Below are 22,437 nucleotides of genomic sequence, written 5' to 3' on the forward strand. Positions count from 1 at the left end.
CGGGATACATGTGAGTAGTACCCGAGCCGACAATTTCCAATCGAGCGTAATTAAAACCACGCAGAAATTGTTGGTCCAATTTTTCAGTTGGGTTTTACATTTTTGATTTTAAAAATAAATACTTCACAGTAAAGAAAGATGTAAAGTAAAGTATGTTCAAGGGTTAACTGATGCTATAGACGTTTGCCGTTTTTTTTGTTATCTATACAAAGATCCATCAATAAACAAAGCTCTATCAATAAACCAATACTGATAGATCTTTGAACGGTTGAGCCAACAATTTAAGATGCACATTTATTTTGAAAATTTGTTTTCTGATACTCAGAAATATTGTTTGGCTACTTACTAGATTAATCTACATTGCGTTCCTCGAAACATCTTTGTTTGGTTTGTTTAATAAAACACTTACATGTTAGAAATGGAATAAGCAATCATCGTGGTGCGAACATTATAATAAATAATTGAGATTGCTTAATCGATTTCTACTTTCGCGAGCTATTTTCTGTGTAACGATATTTTAATTGATCTTTCGTGATAGTTTAACAATTATATGGTCCACAAAATTGCATTTCTTAAACTCGCAAATGACCATGACTTCAAGTATTAAATTTATGACGTTGCTATCGGCGTATTTGTTTGAATATCTTAGATCCATATCGGTTTGAATTATACGAAAGGCTATAAATTGTAAAAGATTGTAAAATGTTTTATTACTTCAATTAACAAACATTTGCATATGCATGCAATACAAGCTTGACAATACAAAACGTCAAAATTTAATAAAATAATAGTTAACATGGGTTTACCATCAATACAAAAAATGTTCATAAAGTTTATAGTTTATAGTTCAATTATTGAAAAGCCAAAAAGGTAATACAAATGTTGTGACCCTCGATCGGATACTTAAGAACGGTGCTTGTAATTCCCTTGACAAAATTGCATTGTATTTTTCAAGGCGCGTTAAATAATATTACAAGCAAGACAGAAACCCAAACACTAAAGAGAACTTGGAGTGGGATACATTTTACTGTGCGAGTTGCATCGGCCCGTTTCTTCTATTTTACTGTTTCCTTAATTACAAGAAACTCACGTGTTGCAGTGGATGATTACAAAATTTTATTCTCCACTTTATTAAAAAAAACACAACCTTTTTTATTATAAAAATCTGCTTACAAAAAAAAGACCTGACAAAACCAGCATCGACGAAATATTGATTTGTTGGCGCTTAAATACGTACATGTTTACTTATTTTCCATATGCAGTATACATGGCATCTTATAGTCGTCTTTGTGTTTGTAAAAATGGGTCATTATACAGCAGTCAAGTCATAACGTATGTAGACCGCTATTTTACATTTTAAGTACACAGGTTACCCTTTGTTTTTATACAGAATATTTTTGTATATACCGGGTAGTGTACAAGGCTCTATTTAAAAGTATAGCACGAGTTGCACGAGTGACCTGGTCGATTTCTATTTAGGTTCATTTTCACGAACAAGTTCTTGCTTTTGTAAACGAGATAACCATGCAATATAACTTTTAAACAAAACAAAATCAAAACACGTACATGTACTTTGTCAATAAACGTTCATTTGTTTACATTTTAGCGCTCGTAACATTTTTTTTTTAGCCAATTGGTCTAGTTAAAGTTTCGCACCTTGTCCCCGATGTTATGCAAACATCGGCAGCAAACGAATGTATTCCAAACATTAATATTTGTATAATTGTATGAGCACTCAGGTCCCTTTAAGGAAAAGAGACATTAATATTGATTGACCAAACATTACCAGAAAACGGGCATTCAACGGGTAGATGGTTTCTATGTAATTATTGTTTGTATTTCTGCGTTAACTATTGTTAATGAGAAAATTGATTTATTTTTATTATCCTTTATATCCGGGATAGTATTTTATGTCATTTGATCAAACAACGTTTGTCTTTATTTTGTGTTCATTTTATTGTGGAATATAAAAATAAATCGCCCCGTTTGGTAATTTGTGAAATACATTATATCACACGATCTTGAATGTATGTATGAACTACTTATGCTTAATAACCTTGGTATTTACACATTAAAAACAAAGTAAAGAAAACGTAATCAGAAAATGTGTAAGCATAAAAACTTAAAAGTCATACTAATATGTATGTTGTTGTTTGTTTTTTTGTTTTGTTTTTAAGAAAAGATTCTAATAATTATACTGAATACATTTTCGCTGTAGCATTTAATTTTCGTTATGTGATAATTTATACCAATTACTGGTTTTCTTTTAACATGGTCACGAAAATAAAACAACACCATAATATGTCGTCATAAAAAATAAGGTACTTGTATTTTGAAATTCAAATTTCTTACACATTAGTTTTTAATCCCCGACATCCATCACGTACTGCATGATATAACGACGATATGATTTTATATATGTCAAAGGTAATCTCAAATACACGTTTACGCAATAAATTAATAAATTCTCAACATCACGTCCAGACTGAAGTAATATTAACTATCTTCTACGCGATTTACTCCGCATACACAGCATACACCAGGGCGACACCAAACAAATCTCTGCTTTTAAACGTGGCTTCCGCGAAGTTGTCTACTTTATCGTTCCATATAAACCTACTGGTAAACGAGAGAGACGGGTTCGACGCCTTGAACTGACCGATGGTCACTATGCAAACGATTTTAAACCTAGGGTGCCCGAGCGCCTTCACCTGCTGTTTGATGCGATCAGAAATATTGCGCGACGCTCTCGAGCATTCGTCCTTGTCATATTCCCGCCCTTTCAACTCGGACTGTAAAACCTCGTATGCAATCTTCTTAGCCTCGTAGATCGGAAAGGTCTTATCCGGTTCCGTTTTGTACGTGTTCTCGTACTTGATCGTCGTTCGACCGTCCTTGGAGGCTGACATCGGACCAGTTCTGCCTCCTAGGGAATCCGCCATCGAGTACTTCCGCTCGGATATTGACATCCGGCGACCGGCGATGGAGCCGCGCCGTTCCGATCCAACCGGTATTGAGCCGCTCATTCGATCGAATGATTGCTTCCGTTCGCTAGCGTAGATGGACTTCCGCCGGCCCTCCGTTGGAGCCATTGACTGCTTCCGGATGGACATGTCTCAGGTTCTGAATGTAATTGTAAGATATAAGTTTAACAACTGTTAATTGAGTGTGGGCAAATTTGATAGAGTTATACTGCACACTCTGGTTTTTACGGTATTACAACCTTGTTATCAACTTAATTCTAGGAACAACGATTTTAATCCATTCATGCCCAGTGGACTCTCCCATCCTTCTAAATTGGATCACTTTATTTCCAAAATTAGGTATGTCTAGTATATTTATTTCTATATTGAGAATATTTCTTACAGAAATTCCTTTAAGCAAACAGCGCAGACCCAGATGAGACGCCGCAAAATGCGGCGTCTCATCTGGATCTACGCTGTTTGCCAATGCCTTTTTCTAGACGCTAGGAATAAATGGTTTAAAACGGTGCTACAACTAACATTTTCCGAATTCATTCGGTAAAAAGTGTTTATGTTTGTTGATATTGGTGCTGCAACCCAAATTACCAACTTTTCATTCTGGTGCTACTAAACAAAGTTATGCAGGAAACAATGTGCTTATTCGGTTGTTACAGCTGCAACTCATATTACCAAGATTAAATAAGAAAAACTCCGCTTATTCCGTTGTTACATCAACAACTTTAACTGATCAACACTATATATGTAATTAAATGATAAATATATATGCTGAAATGTTCGCGAGTTTTATGTACAAAATGTGATGACAATAAATTATTCATACCTTTGTGTGAAAATCCTTCTTTTATTTAATCATCAAACGTGGATGAAAAGTGTGCTAATTGTCTGTAACTAAGTCCACAAAGATCGGTACAATCTTCGGATAAACGGCTCCAAAAAGCGCTTTGACTATTGATGGTTCTTCAAGAGATACGCGGGTTTTGCTATTGGCTAGAGGTATCAAAATATCTACATTGTTTCATTTTAAAGAACTCCCATTGTTGTATATTGAAATTTAATTCATGAAATGATCGGCTGCGTTATAGCGCGTGATAGAGCAATGGTACCCACAAAGAATCTATTTACTGTCGTACAAAACGAGGGTTGGTCGAACAGGTTTAATCATAATCGAAGGTCCGTATTATCTAGTTAAATTGATGAATTCAGTTTGAAGTTTGTTGATTTAATTCTTGTAGCATTAAATAATATTATTTATGGTACGAATGATAGGTAGAGCCAGTTAACAAATCGTGACTGCTGCCCAGTTTATAAAAAATCCTGAACCTGTGCAAACACTTCGGGCGGTGTTGGTAAGTAAAGCTATGCTGTGTTTGGATTCGTAGTACATTTACACAATATGTTAAAAAAAATACCTACAATATTAAATGTTATCAGTAATTGTGAAAATGTCTTTTTGCATAGACATGTTTTGTGAATGTATAACATAATATGTTTATTAACATTAAAAAAATATATTTTAAAACAATAACGGGTAGCATAATCTGATGTTCATATAAACGTGTGTTAATCTTTACTTTTACGATTATTGAATTACGTATCTTAAAAATGATTAAATGAAATTAAGCGTTGAAACTGATGTTAAAAATATTCATTATGTTATTTTCCTTTCAGTCGAATTTGTGCAATAAATAAAGTCGTTTGTCGCATGGCCCGGATGTCGTGAGATCTCATCTCAAACAACGGTCTCTCTCTTTAAGACATGTAGAATTGGTTTTACCGAGAAATCCTTCGTAACAACTGTTTCAGAACAGCTGTGGCTAACATCGGGCTGAGAAAGCAATTAACAATTGGAATTATGATCTACTAAAGTCCCATTAAATTTCAAAACAAATATACGCCGATAATTTAAGTGAAGTTTATGTTGTGTAACAGCTATCCGCACACATTGTTGAACCACAACCAGTTGAACGACCCTCGGTCGTGTTAGTTCAATCACGATTGTCAATCCAATCATTACAACAGACCGGATGACGAGGTGATCACATTCAATCTAAGGCTTTTGTAATTAATTCATTCGAGTGTATAAAATGATCGTTTACTTTACCGGATTTTAATTAATTGCTCGCTAAACGTGCAGAACAGAATAGCAAGTCTTTAGAAAAACATCGCGTTAAACTTTACTATCAAATTTTCCTGATCTCGCGTCTTTTCAGTGTTATTTATTCTGGTATTAGTTTACACTCGTTTTTTTATTGTTGATAGATACACTGTTTGTTTATAAAGGAATTAAATAGCGCTTTGCAGGGCGATGTTCATTGAAGACATGGACAATAAGCATATATTTGCATTAATGTTGACAATGGAGACAAGCAGTCAACTAAAATAATTCACAATTTAAGTACATGCGCGTTTTTACTTGTATTTGCTATTATTTTTTCTTCCGACTAAATTTTCCTTTATAAGCGTATCATCATTAATGATAAGTTTAATCGTGTTTCTTATTTTTCTTCCTCTTTATTTTCTTTATCTTCTTTTTCATCATCATCAGCTACTTCTTTCTCCAGTAAAAGCAGCAAAAGCCGTACAAGTAGTTGTAGTAGTAGTAGTAGTAGTAGTAGTAGTAGTAGTAGTAGTAGTAGTAGTAGTAGTAGTAATAGTAGAAGTAGTAGTAGTAGTAGTAGAAGTAGTAGTAGTAGTAGTAGTAGTAGTAGTAGTAGTAGTAGTAGTAGTAGTAGTAGTAGTAGTAATAGTAGAAGTAGTAGTAGTAGAAGTAGTAGTGGTAGTAGTAGTAGTAGTAGTAGTAGTAGTAGTAGTAGTAGTAGTAGTAGTAGTAGTAGTAGCAGTAGTAGTAGTAGCAGAAGTAGTAGTAGTAATAGTAGTAGTAGTAGTAGTAGTAGTAGTAGTAGTAGTAGTAGTAGTAGTAGTAGTAGTAGTAGTAGTAGTAGTAGCAGTGGTGGTGGTGGTAGTAGTAGTAGGGGGAGGAGGAGAAGTAGTTGTAGTGGTAGTAGTAGTAGTATAAGTAGTAGTAGTAGTTGTTGTTGTAGCAGTAGTAGTGGTAGTAGTAGTATATGAATTATATATATATATATGTGTGTTTAAGTCGCAAGATTGCTGTTAAAACAGCAACGAAAATTAACTATATAGAAATATGCACTGCTTTCGATGGACCACGTGGGAATACCGGTACACAAATATAAATCGGAATGTGACAACGGAAAAAAGAATGGAACAGCAAACAGGGGTGGTAACTGTTAACGATCATGTTTATGATATGAGCCGCGTTCTGAGAAAACTGGGCTTAATGCATGTGCGTAAAGTGTCGTCCCTGATTAGCCTGTGCGGACACTTTCCGCTTTTATGGTATTTTTAGTTTCAAGGAAGTCAATCCTTACCGAAAATCAAGTTTAGGCGAAAAATGGTGTCCCTGATTAGCCTGTGCGGACTGCACAGGCTAATCTGGGACGACACTTTACGCACATGCATTATGCCCAATTTTCTCAGAACGCGACACATATGATCATAGCAGTTTTGAAGTGCGTTGTCGAAGGTCTTTAGAACTTAAAGATAAATCCGCTCGGCTAGTTGTCGAATGTGACAAGTTACCTGAATGCGTTGTTTTCAACAACGTGGTTAAACGTTTTTAAACAGGGGTCAATATCTTTGTGTTTTTTTCTGGCGAAAGTCCGACTGCCATAAAGATTGTAATGGAACACATACTAAGCATGTTTTTTTATTAGTGCATCGAAAGTAAGCGATTCTTCAGTTCTTAATGCTCAGATGAAAAGAAAAACATACTGTTAACACAAATAAACGGTATGTTTAAGTTGAAAATCAAAATACATAATTTATTTTAAATATAATCTTCAATAAGCATAACATAGATAACCATCATTCACAACACATCACTCATTCTAAAAAATCATTGACTAACTTGAGCAAAATTGCGACAAACTAAAATCAGCACTTTAACATTATTATGTTACTATTGCAAAAAAGCGCGTCTATTCAGTCCTTTTGCTGAAAACTCTCACGAAACCATGTTGGTGTACAAATGTGTGCAGGCATCCTATGCGCAAAATTGACTGGTTCCGAGCATTCACAAATCGGAACACAAAGTTATGATTATCGAATAAAATGTTGTCCTGTTTTAATCAGTTATATTCCATTATTTACTCTTGAATGCAAATGATGAATAAATATCCGATTTAACTTAATTTAAACAATTAGAAGATTTTACAAACACGGAAGACGTTATTAGCGCGCGATCCATCAATATAGTGATGGTAGTGGTCACTGTTCGGAGCAAGGAAACCTAGATGCCTCTAGCGGGTTGATTTTCATGACGTCTGCTGTCACTTTTTTGAGAAGCAACATAGCGCGACGTGTTTATCGGCGTCAGTCCATATCCGGTTCAGCGCGAAACCGCCGCGTTGGGCGATGTAGCGCAATTGGGCCTCTGTGTACTTGCAGCTGACGTACTCGCCTTCGTGGAGGCGCAACTTGTCGTCTGCATCCAATGTCAGGGACAGGCCGAGATCAGCTGCAAGAGTACATGTAAAACATGTGTGATGAAGCGAAGATGTGGTCTGTCTAATTTAAATGTTCAAAACGGCTTCGCTCTGGGGAAACTGGGTTAAATGCATGCGAGTAAAGTATCATCCCATTAGACTGTGCTAATGTGTAAAGTATCATCCCATTAGACTGTGCTAACATGCGTGTAAAGTATCATCCCATTAGACTGTGCTACATGCGTGTAAAGTATCATCCCATTAGACTGTGCTAATGTGTAAAGTATCATCCCATTAGACTGTGCTACATGCGTGTAAAGTATCATCCCATTAGACTGTGCTAACATGCGTGTAAAGTATCATCCCATTAGACTGTGTTACATGCGTGTAAAGTATCATCCCATTAGACTGTGCTAACATGCGAGTTAAGTATCATCCCATTAGACTGTGCTACATGCGAGTTAAGTATCATCCCATTAGACTGTGCTAATGTGTAAAGTATCATCCCATTAGACTGTGCTACATGCGTGTAAAGTATCATCCCATTAGACTGTGCTAACATGCGAGTTAAGTATCATTCCATTAGACTGTGCTAATGTGTAAAGTATCATCCCATTAGACTGTGCTAATGTGTAAAGTATCATCCCATTAGACTGTGCTAATGTGTAAAGTATCATCCCATTAGACTGTGCTACATGCGTGTAAAGTATCATCCCATTAGACTGTGCTAATGTGTAAAGTATCATCCCATTAGACTGTGCTACATGCGTGTAAAGTAACATCCCATTAGACTGTGCTAACATGCGTGTAAAGTATCATCCCATTAGACTGTGCTACATGCGTGTAAAGTATCATCCCATTAGACTGTGCTAACATGCGTGTAAAGTATCATTCCATTAGACTGTGCTACATGCGTGTAAAGTATCATCCCATTAGACTGTGCTAACATGCGTGTAAAGTATCATCCCATTAGACTGTGCTAACATGCGTGTAAAGTATCATCCCATTAGACTGTGCTAATGTGTAAAGTATCATCCCATTAGACTGTGCTACATGCGTGTAAAGTATCATCCCATTAGACTGTGCTACATGCGTGTAAAGTATCATCCCATTAGACTGTGCTAATGTGTAAAGTATCATCCCATTAGACTGTGCTAATGTGTAAAGTATCATCCCATTAGACTGTGCTAATGTGTAAAGTATCATCCCATTAGACTGTGCTACATGCGTGTAAAGTATCATCCCATTAGACTGTGCTAATGTGTAAAGTATCATCCAATTAGACTGTGCTAATGTGTAAAGTATCATCCCATTAGACTGTGCTACATGCGTGTAAAGTATCATCCCATTAGACTGTGCTACATGCGTGTAAAGTATCATCCCATTAGACTGTGCTAACATGCGTGTAAAGTATCATCCCATTAGACTGTGCTACATGCGTGTAAAGTATCATCCCATTAGACTGTGCTACGTGCGTGTAAAGTATCATCCCATTAGACTGTGCTAACATGCGTGTAAAGTATCATCCCATTAGACTGTGCTAATGTGTAAAGTATCATCCCATTAGACTGTGCTAACATGCGTGTAAAGTATCATCCCATTAGACTGTGCTAACATGCGTGTAAAGTATCATCCCATTAGACTGTGCTACATGCGTGTTAAGTATCATCCCATTAGACTGTGCTACATGCGTGTAAAGTATCATCCCATTAGACTGTGCTAACATGCGTGTAAAGTATCATCCCATTAGACTGTGCTAATGTGTAAAGTATCATCCCATTAGACTGTGCTACATGCGTGTAAAGTATCATCCCATTAGACTGTGCTAACATGCGTGTAAAGTATCATCCCATTAGACTGTGCTACGTGCGTGTAAAGTATCATCCCATTAGACTGTGCTAACATGCGTGTAAAGTATCATCCCATTAGACTGTGCTAATGTGTAAAGTATCATCCCATTAGACTGTGCTAACATGCGTGTAAAGTATCATCCCATTAGACTGTGCTAACATGCGTGTAAAGTATCATCCCATTAGACTGTGCTACATGCGTGTAAAGTATCATCCCATTAGACTGTGCTACATGCGTGTAAAGTATCATCCCATTAGACTGTGCTAACATGCGTGTAAAGTATCATCCCATTAGACTGTGCTAATGTGTAAAGTATCATCCCATTAGACTGTGCTACATGCGTGTAAAGTATCATCCAATTAGACTGTGCTACATGCGTGTAAAGTATCATCCCATTAGACTGTGCTAACATGCGTGTAAAGTATCATCCCATTAGACTGTGCTAACATGCGTGTAAAGTATCATCCCATTAGACTGTGCTAATCAAGGAAGACGTTTTCCACCTAAACTGGATTTTACTTACTAAAATACTTCATTTAATCAAAATATACCATACAGCGGAAAATGTCGTCTGTGATTAGCCTGTGAAGTTCGCTCAGTTTACTCACATTTATTAAGCAAAAGCGATTCCCAGAGCGAGGCTCAACTATAAACAATCGTTTCTCGCTTAAGTGACATACACGTGGCACAAGCCTCACTTGCAAAATGGAAGCAATCAAGCTAAATATAACATGAACATTTTGTATATTACGTCAACTTGAACTGTGCCAGCGTGATATACGATAGTATCACCGACGAAATAGAATTTCTTCTTTACATGAACAAATATTTCATGTCAAAACATCAGATTTGAAAAAAAAGAATACATGTAAGTAACTAGTACTAATACTAGGCAATTTAAAAGGCGTCAGTATGCAAAAGCTGTTTCCCTTTATTTTTCAATAAAAAGTAAAATTGATGCTTAGCCACTTGACACTCGATTGGCACTCAGGTATGTGTATGTTATGTAAAAACATATCGAAGTATAAAACTGTAATCAAACATACGGATATCAATTGTCTGGTGTTTCGTGGAAACCGCCTCAATGAGAACGCCGCTTACAGCGTCGTCTGAAATGTTGAGAACGAATCGCGCATCTAACCGGAAGTTGTCGGTATCGATCTTACTTCCGTAATCACGATTCAATCGCCACAGTGCGTTCAAGTAGAGCGGATCTGCGCTGCCTTAAGGAGAAGACGTCAAGATCATATATTATAGAGTATATATACTGACTATAATTTTTATATAAAATCGAATTATTGATACAATAAAATAATTCATTTAATGAATGGTCATTTTATACTTGATTCATGTAATAAATCGATTTATTGACGTAGAGAGGTTATGTCAAATAACGAGGCATACCACTCATGATGATATTCAGTGCCGAGTTTTACATCGATCACGTTCAAAGCAACGTATGCTTAAAAAAACCCAGCTTAGGCTTATAAAAAATATGTTTTGAAATCTATCCAATAAATCCATCTGTTGTTGTCGACTCGCCATATTTGCAATCAAAGTACTGACAGTACTGGTGTGACGATGCTTTTGAAGAGGATTGATATAAAAGCATCTATTTAAGTTTATCTACATCACCACAATTGTGTATGTGGGTACGAAAATTAAGGGTAGGAAAAAAATGGGTACGAAAATTTTGCGTACAACAATTATGCCAAAAAAATCAAGAACGTAAAAAGATTTGGTTACGAAAAAAATTTGGGTACGAAAAAAATTGGGTACGAAAAAAATTTTGGTTACGAGCAAAAATTTTGGTACGAAAAAAAAAATTGGGTACGAAAAAAATTTGGTACGAAAAATGTAGGTTACGAAAAAAAAATTGGGGGTACGGGGAAGTAGTACCCGTGGGGAACTTGATCCTTTCAGCGGAACTGGGAGGCGGGTTACATTCTCGATCAAATATAAAAAGAAATATCTTTAAAAAGGTATTCGACGTGTATTTTCTGTACCACTTATCTTAAAAAACTGTCTGTTACAGTAAAACATTTGTGGGTAATAACATTACGTTTCAGCATATAAATTCAAAACTTGACATGCTCTTTAATTACACCATGCTCTTTAATTTCACATGTATATAATACCAAACTTAATATTTCGTTGGTTCCTTTCCTAAGTTAATGATGCTATGTGTACGGACGTGATTTCACAATCCCATGTGCATGAACATATACTTTTTCTCTTTTGATTATTGTTCTTTTTCTCTAATTCAATAAGCTTAGGCATGTTTGTTCGTTAAGTACGGCAATAATTTCATGATGATTCCCGATCGAAAGTGGGTATGAGCAGATAGTCGTAAGAGCACTTGAATACGTGAGTTCGCCCATGAACACATGGTAAGGTTAACTAAATCTCCGCGATATGACCTAACACGTGTTTAAAACAGCAAACAATATCCAACAAACGAATGAATTGTCAAACATAGTATGTGCACTGATGTAGCTCTGTAATTTATGTTTGAAAAGTTTATAAAATATGCAAAATGATAAAGCACGCAGAAGAGCGAGTATCACAGATATGATTTGGCTATTATGCTGTTTATATACCATTGTCGCTACAACGTTTACAAATGGCAGGTTCGAAATAATTCGTTTTCTTTACACTCATGATCGCGTTGAAAGTTAATAATACACGTTTTAATTCGCAATTTATTTACTGAATCACGACAAATGTCAAATACAATACAGAAAATGCATAGTTGTTTCATTGATCTATAAACATATAATGGATTGAATATAACTGATTTAAAATTAACGTTTTCAAACTATAATTAAATCTTTTCCCAGAATATGCTGTCCTATTTATAGCTGAGCTTCTTATACCTTTATCAATGATAATCAGCGAGGTATGCCGATTAGAAAAATCGAGCTATCTCAATCGGACTGGCTCGGTCTTTTACATAGGCTGCCATTGTGAAGAATTTTTTCATAATATGATAACTTAGACGATGCTTCGCAGCATCGTCAAAAAGAAGATTACGGCAGGAGTTTGTTTTCAAAGGGGGAACGAGTTCAATTTAAAAAAAAAAGAGAAGAACTAAACGTAACCGGTATAAAATAATGTTTAACGACATATTTCGGGCCTTTTGTGTGTTGTTAACAGATATTGTTAACTTTTTAACTGGGTCGTCCATTATCAGGTATATTAAGCTATTTCTTGACGATCTATATGAAGACCGAACAATTATCAATATATCAAGTCTGTATTTTGATGACAACAGTTTTGATTTAAAAGATACACGGAATTCTTGTTATACAGAAATCGATTCCATGATATAAAGAATAGAAAATATAACGATGGTCTCAATTTAAAATGTCGAACCTACAAAAACACAAGTTTTCAGGAGACCTATTTTAGTTAAACATTTCTTGCACAAAGTCAAATAAAGATTATTTTAAACCTTTTTAAAAGTGTCGCATGATAGACCATGTTCGTATGGAACTAATTTGACGTTAAGTTAATAAATCTGCTGTAAAATGTATCTTCGTCATTTAGACTTGCATTTATGTGATGTTTCGGCAAATTGGACAGCTTATTGTAATAGATTTTGTTTCAATAGAATAAATTTGTCCACTGTTGTCCGTTAGATATAGCAAAGCAATGCATTTTTTTCTGTTTTACACGGTGGAACAGAGGTGACAATCGCAATTCGTTATTTATAGTGTGGCCTCAACTTAGTAACTTGTGGGAACGACTAATAAAGTTGAGGGAACAACATCATAAGTTGTGGCTTCAACTTAATAACTTGTGGAAACAATTTTTAAAATAACTTGTGGAAACAACTACGTACGTTGTCCCCACAACTGTTTAAGTTGAGACCTCAGCTTAGTAACTTGTGGCCACAACTTCATAACTTGCTCCCAAAACTTATTAAATTGTGACCTCAACCTAGTAATTTGTTCATTTAACTTATTAAGTTATTCCTTCAACTAAATAACTTGTGGGAACAACTTATTTATTAAGTTGAGGCCTCAGCTCAGAAACTTGTGGCGACAACTTCATAACTTGTTCCCACAACTTATTAGTTTTTGCCTCAACTAAATAACTTGTGGGACCAACTAACTATGTTGAAACCACTAATTTAAGTTTAACCAATAATATCGGGCGTTTCATCTTTACCGTTTTATCACAATTAGTACCCCTTATTTTACTAGGTGCTCGGGTTCGAGCACTATCCCTGTTAGCTATGGATCCCCCGTTCGAGCCCTATCTGAGCACTTGCCATGTAAGTCATGGATTTCAGATTTGAGCCCCTATCTGAGCGATCGCCAAGTTAGCGACTTGGTTCAGGGCTCGAACCCTGTTGTGAAAACTAGGCACATAAGCGACGGATTCCGGTTGGGAATCCAGGTCTGATACCTCCCTTTTTAAACGATGGGTCTTTGGGTTTTAGCCCCAGTCTAAGGACTTTCCCTGTAAGCGACTTGGATTCCAGTCTGAGCATTCGCACCCTACGTAACGGATCCCGGCTTGGATGCCCTGCTTGAGCACTCACCCTGTATGCTATGCCCCCGGGCTAAAATCCCTGTTTAAGTACTTACCATTTAAGCGAACGGACCCTGATCAAAGTCGTAGTCTTATCGCCGGACCCGAAAAATGCGGGATTTATAGCTTACAGGGCTAGTGCTCAGACCGGCGCTAGAACCCGAACACCCATAGCTTGCGAGGCTAGCTCTCATTTCCGGACTCGAAAGCGGGAAATGTTGCTTACGAAGCTCATTTCCGCAGCCGGTCGCTTAGTAGGCGGGTGCTCAGTATGGTATGTTAGCGACGGCTGTTTGGTTCGAGTCCCTGTGTGAACCCGTAGCTTTCGGTGCGAACGCTCAGGCTGAGGTTTGCAACCGGGATCCTTCCCTTACTGGGCAAGAGCTAAGACACAGGCTTGAACCCGGGATCCATAGCTTTCAGGACTAGTACTCAGACTGGGGCTCGAACCCGGGACCGGTCACTGTTGGTGCAAATTCTCACATCGGAATTCGAGCCGTCGCTTATAGGGTAAATCCTTAAACCGAGGATTGATCTAGAGACCCAAAGCTTTCAGGGCTAGTGCTCGAACTATGATTCGAACCCCGAGGCCGTCGAAAACTCCGTATTAGATTTTCAGACCGTCGAAAACTTAGGCATCTTGCACTCGCCTCGTAAGCGATGGTTCCCGGGATCGAGCCCCGGTCAGAGGAATCGCCCTTTACAAGAAGCGTCCCGGGTTCAAATCCAAAAACCATGGGACTCGAAACCGGGATCCGACGCGTACGTTGCTAGTGCTCAGACCGGGGATGGAACCCTGAACCCAGTCGCAAACAAGGCAAGTGCTCAGACAATTGTGGTCTTAACTTAGTAACTTGCGGCCAGAAGTTATAAAGTTGAAGGAACAACTTACTAAGTTGAAACCTCAACTTAATAAGTTGTAGGAACAAGCTATTAGTTGCGGCCACAAGTTACTAAGTTAATACCTCAACATTTTATATTATTTTGATATCTTTTTGCGTTCATCAATGCTATAAAATGTACATCATTTAATTATTTTATAAGCAAACGTTTACGTTTCTTCAATTTGCCTTAAAATACATGGCTATATTGATACTTTAATATATTAATAAGCTCGCAAAATGCCGACGTAACAATTTTTTTCAGCTTCGTCATTTTGACTTCAAGCAATTGCGGTTCGTCATTACATCACGTGACTATATGGAGCTGTTGCGATTGGTTAACTATTTTGTTGTTTTGGGGGTATATGTGCATTGATTTCCCGCTTTACACAATATCAAAATCGCGAAATGCCAAACATGTAGGTTCGTCATTTTAAATTGGGACCATCGATAAATCGATATTTAGATTCTTACTATAAAAAAATCTGATCGAATTCTTGACATGTTTTCTGTAGTATAAAGAATTCAACTGTCTAATATCGATAATTTTATTTCTTGTTACCTAGAATGAATGTTTTGTCAGTGGACAATACATTTTGATATCCATATGGTTATATTAAATCCAACCCTGATATCAGGAATTTATTTATAGATGTTAAAAAATCTTATAAAAATTAAACGGCTCCCAAAACTAAAGAACATAATGTGACCATGAAGTTGTTTTAGCATCACCTTTTTAACGTTTAATGTTGAATAAATGAGGAATTAATTACAGAAATTGGTTCACTGAATATACGTATAGTTAAAGAAAGCTGAAATGGCACAGTGAGGCTAAATATATGTGTTCGGTTACCGTCTGGGTCCCGGTACGCTCTTTCAACAACTTTCGGTTCCTGTGTGACGTCAACAGCAACTAGCAGACGATCGTCACCTGGGACATAAAACACTTACCTATTGTTTATAAGTTTGGTAATTTAACGCAATAAACACTCGGGTTGTATAAAGCATAATAATTCTACCGTTTGTTCCACAGATCTTCAAAGCAGTCGGAAGTCCAGGCTTCAGTACCCACGCAGGAAGAATTAAAAACAAATTTCTAGAGGTACTTCAAAGACTTGAAATTGCAAAATGGCTTTGAACAATACAATGGAGCTAAATCACACAGCTGTCTCAATACGCTCATGGCTTGAAATGCAACCGCGATCATTTACTGTCTTTAAACTTAACCAAACATACACGGCATATTGATTATGATTGGCTTAAGATAAACAATTTAAGTTGATAGTAAGTTTGAAATCGATGACTATGGAAGTAGTCGGGCAAGGTTAAAGTTTGAGACCTGTCATGGACTGCGCTAGACTCTGCAGTCTGGTGATCTGAGTTTGGTACGCTTAATTCTGGAACCCGCCTCCCATCCAGATGATCAACTTCCGGCCTGGAATGGTCCTGAAACAACCGCGAGAGGAAATCCGTGTGTGTTGCGGATCCGCGCTTAATTAACCCATTTATGCCTAGCGTCTAGAAAAAAGGCCTTGGCAAAAAGCGTAGACCCAGATGAGACGGCGCATGACGCGGCGTCTCATCAGGGTCTGCGCTGTTTGATTAAAGGAATTTCTCTAAGAAATATTATAAATATAGAAATAAATATAAGTTAGTACACATACCTAACTTTGGAAATAAATTGATCCAATTTCGAAGGATGGGAGAGTCCACTAGGCATAAATGAGTTAATCACTGAACACGTATGTAACAAGTCACAGGCTTGAGTCCAATGCATGAAGCGGACACCCGTTTATTGTTTCACTTGTAATAGAAAAACCACTTTGAAGTCAGCTTATAATCAGCTCTTGCAATTGGACTCGTGTTTTGTATAAAGTTTTAAACTAAGGTGCATTTTAATTGACCATTAATGGGCCCTTAATTATGCACTGTTTACGTAGGTTGAAGATCACAGCACACTTCGAGCGTTTTACCAAATTGATTTGATTTTTGTCAAGGGACATTTAATTAAGGAGCACTGAACTAAGCTGAATGAAATTTCTTGAGCCTTGTTCTGACAAAACTGGGCTTAATGCATGTGCGTAAAGTGTCATCCCAGATAAGCCTGTGCAGTCCGCACAGGCTAATCAGGGAAGACACTTTCCGCCTAAACTTGATTTTCGGTAAGGAGGGACTTCCTTGAAACTAAAAATACCATAAAAGCGGAAAGCCTGATTAGCTTGTGCGGATTGCACAGGCTAATCTGGGACGAAACTTTTCGCACATGCATTATGCCCAGTTTTCTCAGAACACGACTCAATTTGTACCATGGCATCGTCTTAATGCAATAAGGATAAGAATGTCTGTGTTCTCAGTTTTACAGACCATTGAAGAACTTAACTTGTTAAATAAATGTATTGTCAAATAAATGCCACCTTACTGTATTTTATCGATGCCTACATCGTAGTCTCCGGGGACGGGTTTCACATCGAGGATCCCTGCGTAGTCACGTGACAGCGATTCGGACGTCTCGCGCAGGAAATCTGGAAAGGGATAGAATGTGACTTTCTAAATTGAGTTCAATTATTATGATGAAGATAGACATATAAACTCAAATATATATGCTGCATACAAAAATCAAACAGGTGTAACTGACATTTAATTCAAACTTGAATTCGTTCAAGTAAAGACAACTCAGCACAATTTTAATGTGTTCTTTTCTACGTTAAAGGGATGTCTAAGACATCGAGGTTGAATGCTTTATCGACGACAATGATATACATATATACATATTTATATATTTCAGGTTTAATTAAGCCAAGTTCACGTGTTTATCTAAGAGACACGTATTCATGACGACTGATACATTTAAGGCATAGGTATATGCCCAAGTGATGCCTTTAGTGTCGCATTTAACCCATTATGCACGATGTGGTGTCTCATCAGGGTCTGCGCTGTTTGCTTAAAGGAATTTCTGCAGGTAATATTCTAAACATAGAAATAACTATACTAGACATCCCTTATTTTGGAAATAAATTGATCCAATTTAGAAGGATGGGAGAGTCCACTAGGCATAAATGGGTTAATTAGCAACGAGAATGTCGCCGGTTCGATGCCCGCTTAGGGAGGCTTATACCACATAATGTACGTTCTACTCAAGCGTCTCGAGATAATCTCAACACGCGTTAGGATTCCATGGAAGCGAGCTTAATAAAAAATGTAAAACATGTACATTAAATCTCAAACTAAGAGTTGCTTGTGCGGTTTCTATACGTTCACAAGATTCAACAGTGTGCTATTTTCTTCCTGCTGTAAAGCAAGTCGTAAACACAGGCAGCAGTATCATAAATTTGCCCCCCCCCCCCGGAACCCTACCCCCCCCCCCGGAACCCTACCCCCCCCCCCCCAGCTTACCCCAGGGGTTCCAGATTGTTAAATGTACACCTATTGTGTATGGTTTGACTTTTCAACAACAAATATTGACAAAAATTCATAGTTTGAAAAAATAACCCTCGTATAGGTATTATATATACACCAAAGGCAGCAGTATCATAAATTTGCCCCCCCCCCCGGAACCCTAACCCCCCCCCCCCCCGAGCTTACCCCAGGGGTTCCAGATTGTTAAATGTACACCTATTGTGTATGGTTTGACTTTTCAACAACAAATATTGACAAAAATTCATAGTTTGAAAAAATAACCCTCGTATAAGTATTATATGTAATATATAATGTGTATATATAATACCTATACCTGGGTTAATTTTTCAAACTATGAATTTTTGTCAATATTTGTTGTTGAAAAGTCAAACCATACACAAAAGGTGTACATTTAACAATCTGGAACCCCTGGGGTAAGCTGGGGGGGGGTAGGGTTCCGGGGGGGGGGGGTAGGGTTCCGGGGGGGGGGGGCAAATTTATGATACTGCTGCCTGTGTGTGTATCGCCCAACTCGACTTAACACAAAATAATTTATTATAAATTTTACCTGCTGGAAAGAACCACCACCCATAACGACTATCAATTGGAATTTTGTCGACGTCGCGTTAAATGATTTTTAACTATACGTAATTATTAATTGCCTTTTAAAATTTACCAGCTGAAATATCAATTGGGACGTAAGTGAGTGTCGTCTGTTTCTTTAACAAGACGTCAATCAGGCTTCGCGTTTTCTCAGAGTTGCCGCTGCCCATTTCAACAAGCAAGACAGGGGTGGTCACTGTGTCGACGATTCCCTGTATGATAACAAGAGAGTTAGTGCTCTTATAATATGTTTTGAACGACACCTCTGGTCGTAAAATAAATCAATCGATTACGTAGCAACTATGTTAAACCATGATAAAGAGTTAAACTACTACATATATCTTGTTGTACAACTCAGTGGTTTTTGCAGCGAGTTTAATGTACACACCGACGGTATTTTTCTCAAATAGAGACAGGTTTAAGTCAATGGTATTGAATGCCTAAATGGCGTACGACTGTGCAAGTGTCTCAATGCGAGAACCATATTTCTGAAGTTCAAATTGCTTAATTTTTTTCGGCGTTAGCTGTATACGCCAGCTTTTCACCTTACCTGACCATTAAAATTCAAATAAAATTTCCCGCGGCTAGTTCAGAATGAATACACTTCAGTTATCCCATAGGCTGATATGAGCATACCATCAGAACATTGGAAACATGTCCGCGTCTTTGTAACACAGTTTTACTGCGTCTTCAGCATGAAACAATTTTATCTCTAATGAAAAGGCTTAATAGATAGAACAATTTTACACTCAATCTCGACATCAATACAGTTTGTGCGTCCACCTTTTATTTTCAGAGGCAACAGCGTTTTTACTTAAAGGCTATGTTCTCATTTTAGTACTGACTTTCATATTCCTATCAACATGTTAACATGTAAAAGTATAAAAAGCAGCGGAAGCGTGGCCTAACTTTAATGCATTGCATTTCAACCCGCGAGTTATCAGGGTTTATTTACAGGTCATCGCTGCGTCCGAAGACGCTTATGTGCTGACCTGAGTTCGAGGCCAGTTTGTTATATAATATAGACCCTATCCGTGAACTAGGTGAACTGAGATTTTCTTTAGACCACACAAGATGTTAAATGAAGATATTCAGCGATATAATTATGGTATGTCAATAATAGAGTCTTCATGTGTTTTCAGCAATACCATGATAAATATTATTTTTAATTAATTTAACAAGAATTATTCCACCATATTGCCTAATGTATTAAGCATGAGCGCGATAATTCTCGATACTGTTAATAATCGAATCAAAAAGCAATGCCCGACAAACCACTAAAACAGGTTTGTTCGAAGAACGCGCGTATAAATTTTTAAAATATGTACGGATACTTAACGTGTGGCCCGTTGACTCATATGTTTAAATTTCACTTCCATTCTTTATTTGGTTTTCTGTTTTGTATTTATAGGTTTATGACCAGCATCCCGTATTGCGTGTGATCCAGCTAAGAATTGCACAGAAAAAGACATTCGCTATCCTTGGTCTCATTTTTTGAACTCTTTACCTTTCACAAACTCAAACCACAATCAACGCCGTATATCTTTTTCGGCGTAAGCTGTATTAAGCCAGCTTTTCACCCTGACTTGACCTTTGTAAGTGTCCAATAATATTCAAAGAAAATTTCCCGCGGCTAGGTACGAATGAATACACTTCATTTATTCCATTGGCTGATTTGAGTATAACACTAGAACATTGGAAACATATCCGCGTCTTTGTAACACTGTTTTACTGCATGAAACAATTTTATCTCTAATGAAAAGGCTCAATAGATAGAACAGTTTTACAATCAATTTTCGACATAAATACAGTTTGTGCGTTCACCTTTTATTTTCAGAGAATTACCAGCGCAAAAGCGTTTATACTAAAGGCTATATTCTCATATTTAGTACTTACTTGCATTGCATTTCAACCCGCGATGTTTCGGGTCAATTCGCGGCCAGTGTGTGAAAGTCAGAGTTTATATACAGTTCATCACCGGAGTTCGCAGAAGGGGTTGCGATCTTTTCATTGAAGGAAAAAATTGGAATCTATGCTATTTTTGTCTGATGGAGTAAATAGTTCGTTTAGTCGCTTTGTCGATCAATATTTTAGGCACAGCTGTTGCCTTGGTCGTGTACAGTTGGCGTAAACAAGCCGTCGTTTCAGCAGCAGAATTGTTACCTAACTTTAATGCATCGCATTCCAATCCGCAAGGTATCAAGGTCAGTTTGCGGTCAGTTGCAGAAATCTTTATATAAACGCCGTCTCGTAAACTTTGTGCACTTGAAGTCTGTTTTGATCAGAAAGATACTAAATAAAGATATTCGGCGATATTATTGTGGTATGTCAATAATCGATTTTTAATATGTTTTCAACATTTGCATGATAAGGACCAATTTTGATAAAGTTAATTAGAAATATTTATCCATTTAGACCAGTTTTAAGCATGAGCACAATAATTCACTATACTATAATTATGCAATTAAATAAGATTCGAGTATTGCCGGCTGACCTATATGCACTCGTTTATTTTCGTGTTTCTTGTGTTTTTCTATTCTGTAAATATAGATATCTGAGTAATAATATCACATAAAGCAAAATAAGCCTCAAAATCTGGCGCAACACCCCGTAATTGATTTGCTTGTGATGTAGCTAAGAACTGCGCAGAAAAAAGGCATCCGCTACTTTTTATCTCATAGAGATAACTTTTGGTCGTTCATAAACATCGACCACTATCAACGCCGTATATCTGTTTTTAAAGATATTTCTTGTTTAAAGATCTTTCTTGTTAGTGTTATCCGTCTCCAAAAGCAACCCACAATTACTTCAAAACAAAAATCTATCAATCAAAACTTCTCGAAGCCATTCTAAGTATTTATGACAATACTTACGTTAAAACTTAACGGGTGGTTGTTTGCATTAAATTAACAAATAGAAATGCATGTCTGTTATGTAACATTATAAATCATTGTTAAAGATTCTAACGATTCAACGATTGTTCGTAAATATAAGTAACCTTCAAATTTGCACCGTTTTGCCGGATAATATACTTTCTAGTAAGTTCTTAAGTCGTTAAAACTTTAAATATATGAATATGTTGACTATACAAACGGCCCAAGGTGGTGCTTACCTGGATGTTACTCGAGAGCACGGTGACCTCGGATCGGTTGAAGTAGTAGTGTTGGTTCTTAAGGCACTTGTCATTGTAGAGGGAACCATGCATATCGTACCGGAACCAGACAGGGAGACGCGGCGGCCTCATCTGCAGCTCTTCCGCAATGACTCTTTTGACATCCATTGCGGCCTCTTCTGGCGAGGGACTCAACTTCCGGTGTCTGCTGGTAACTTCAAAAAGGCGCTGTGCCCCGGTCAATACAAACTTAAAAGTGATGATAAAAGGATCAATACAATTACCCTGTATAGTCGTCATGGTTGATGCAAATTTTCAACGGATTATGAAATATAGTATAATTGCCTATACACACTATATACTAAAATTACTATTTTATTACATTATATAAAAACAAAATCATATTGATAACTAATAACTCACTAATGGATTTAACGGACTTAAAAGTAAATACAAAAATGTATCGGTATATCAAAACATTCATTGAAAAAAAAAAGAAATAACCATCGCATTCCTTAATCATATTAAAATATTACTGCGCAATTATCAATTGTTGGAACATTTAA

General features: G+C 37.0%; 2 protein-coding genes across 2 annotated transcripts; both read right to left on the reverse strand.

Annotated features, from left to right (window-relative positions):
* Window positions 1-691: 691 nt before the first annotated feature.
* Window positions 692-4,076, reverse strand: LOC127860509 (dynein light chain Tctex-type 5-like). The gene is made up of 2 exons (XM_052398614.1): window positions 3,805-4,076; window positions 692-3,123 (listed from the first exon to the last, which is right to left on the reverse strand). Exon 2 carries the CDS (start codon window positions 3,111-3,113, stop codon window positions 2,517-2,519), a length of 597 nt encoding a protein of 198 aa, XP_052254574.1. The 5' UTR covers window positions 3,114-3,123; window positions 3,805-4,076; the 3' UTR covers window positions 692-2,516.
* Window positions 4,077-6,914: 2,838 nt separating this feature from the next.
* On the reverse strand, window positions 6,915-22,039 carry LOC127860767 (histidine N-alpha-methyltransferase-like). Its single transcript, XM_052399043.1, is given in 7 exon segments — window positions 6,915-7,521; window positions 10,387-10,563; window positions 15,614-15,691; window positions 16,100-16,206; window positions 17,180-17,282; window positions 18,833-18,971; window positions 21,872-22,039. Coding segments are annotated over 7 exon segments (960 nt in total). The 3' UTR covers window positions 6,915-7,333.
* Window positions 22,040-22,437: the final 398 nt, after the last annotated feature.

This window comes from Dreissena polymorpha, chromosome 15 (assembly GCF_020536995.1).
Source record: "Dreissena polymorpha isolate Duluth1 chromosome 15, UMN_Dpol_1.0, whole genome shotgun sequence".
NCBI classification, from domain to species: domain Eukaryota; kingdom Metazoa; phylum Mollusca; class Bivalvia; order Myida; family Dreissenidae; genus Dreissena; species Dreissena polymorpha.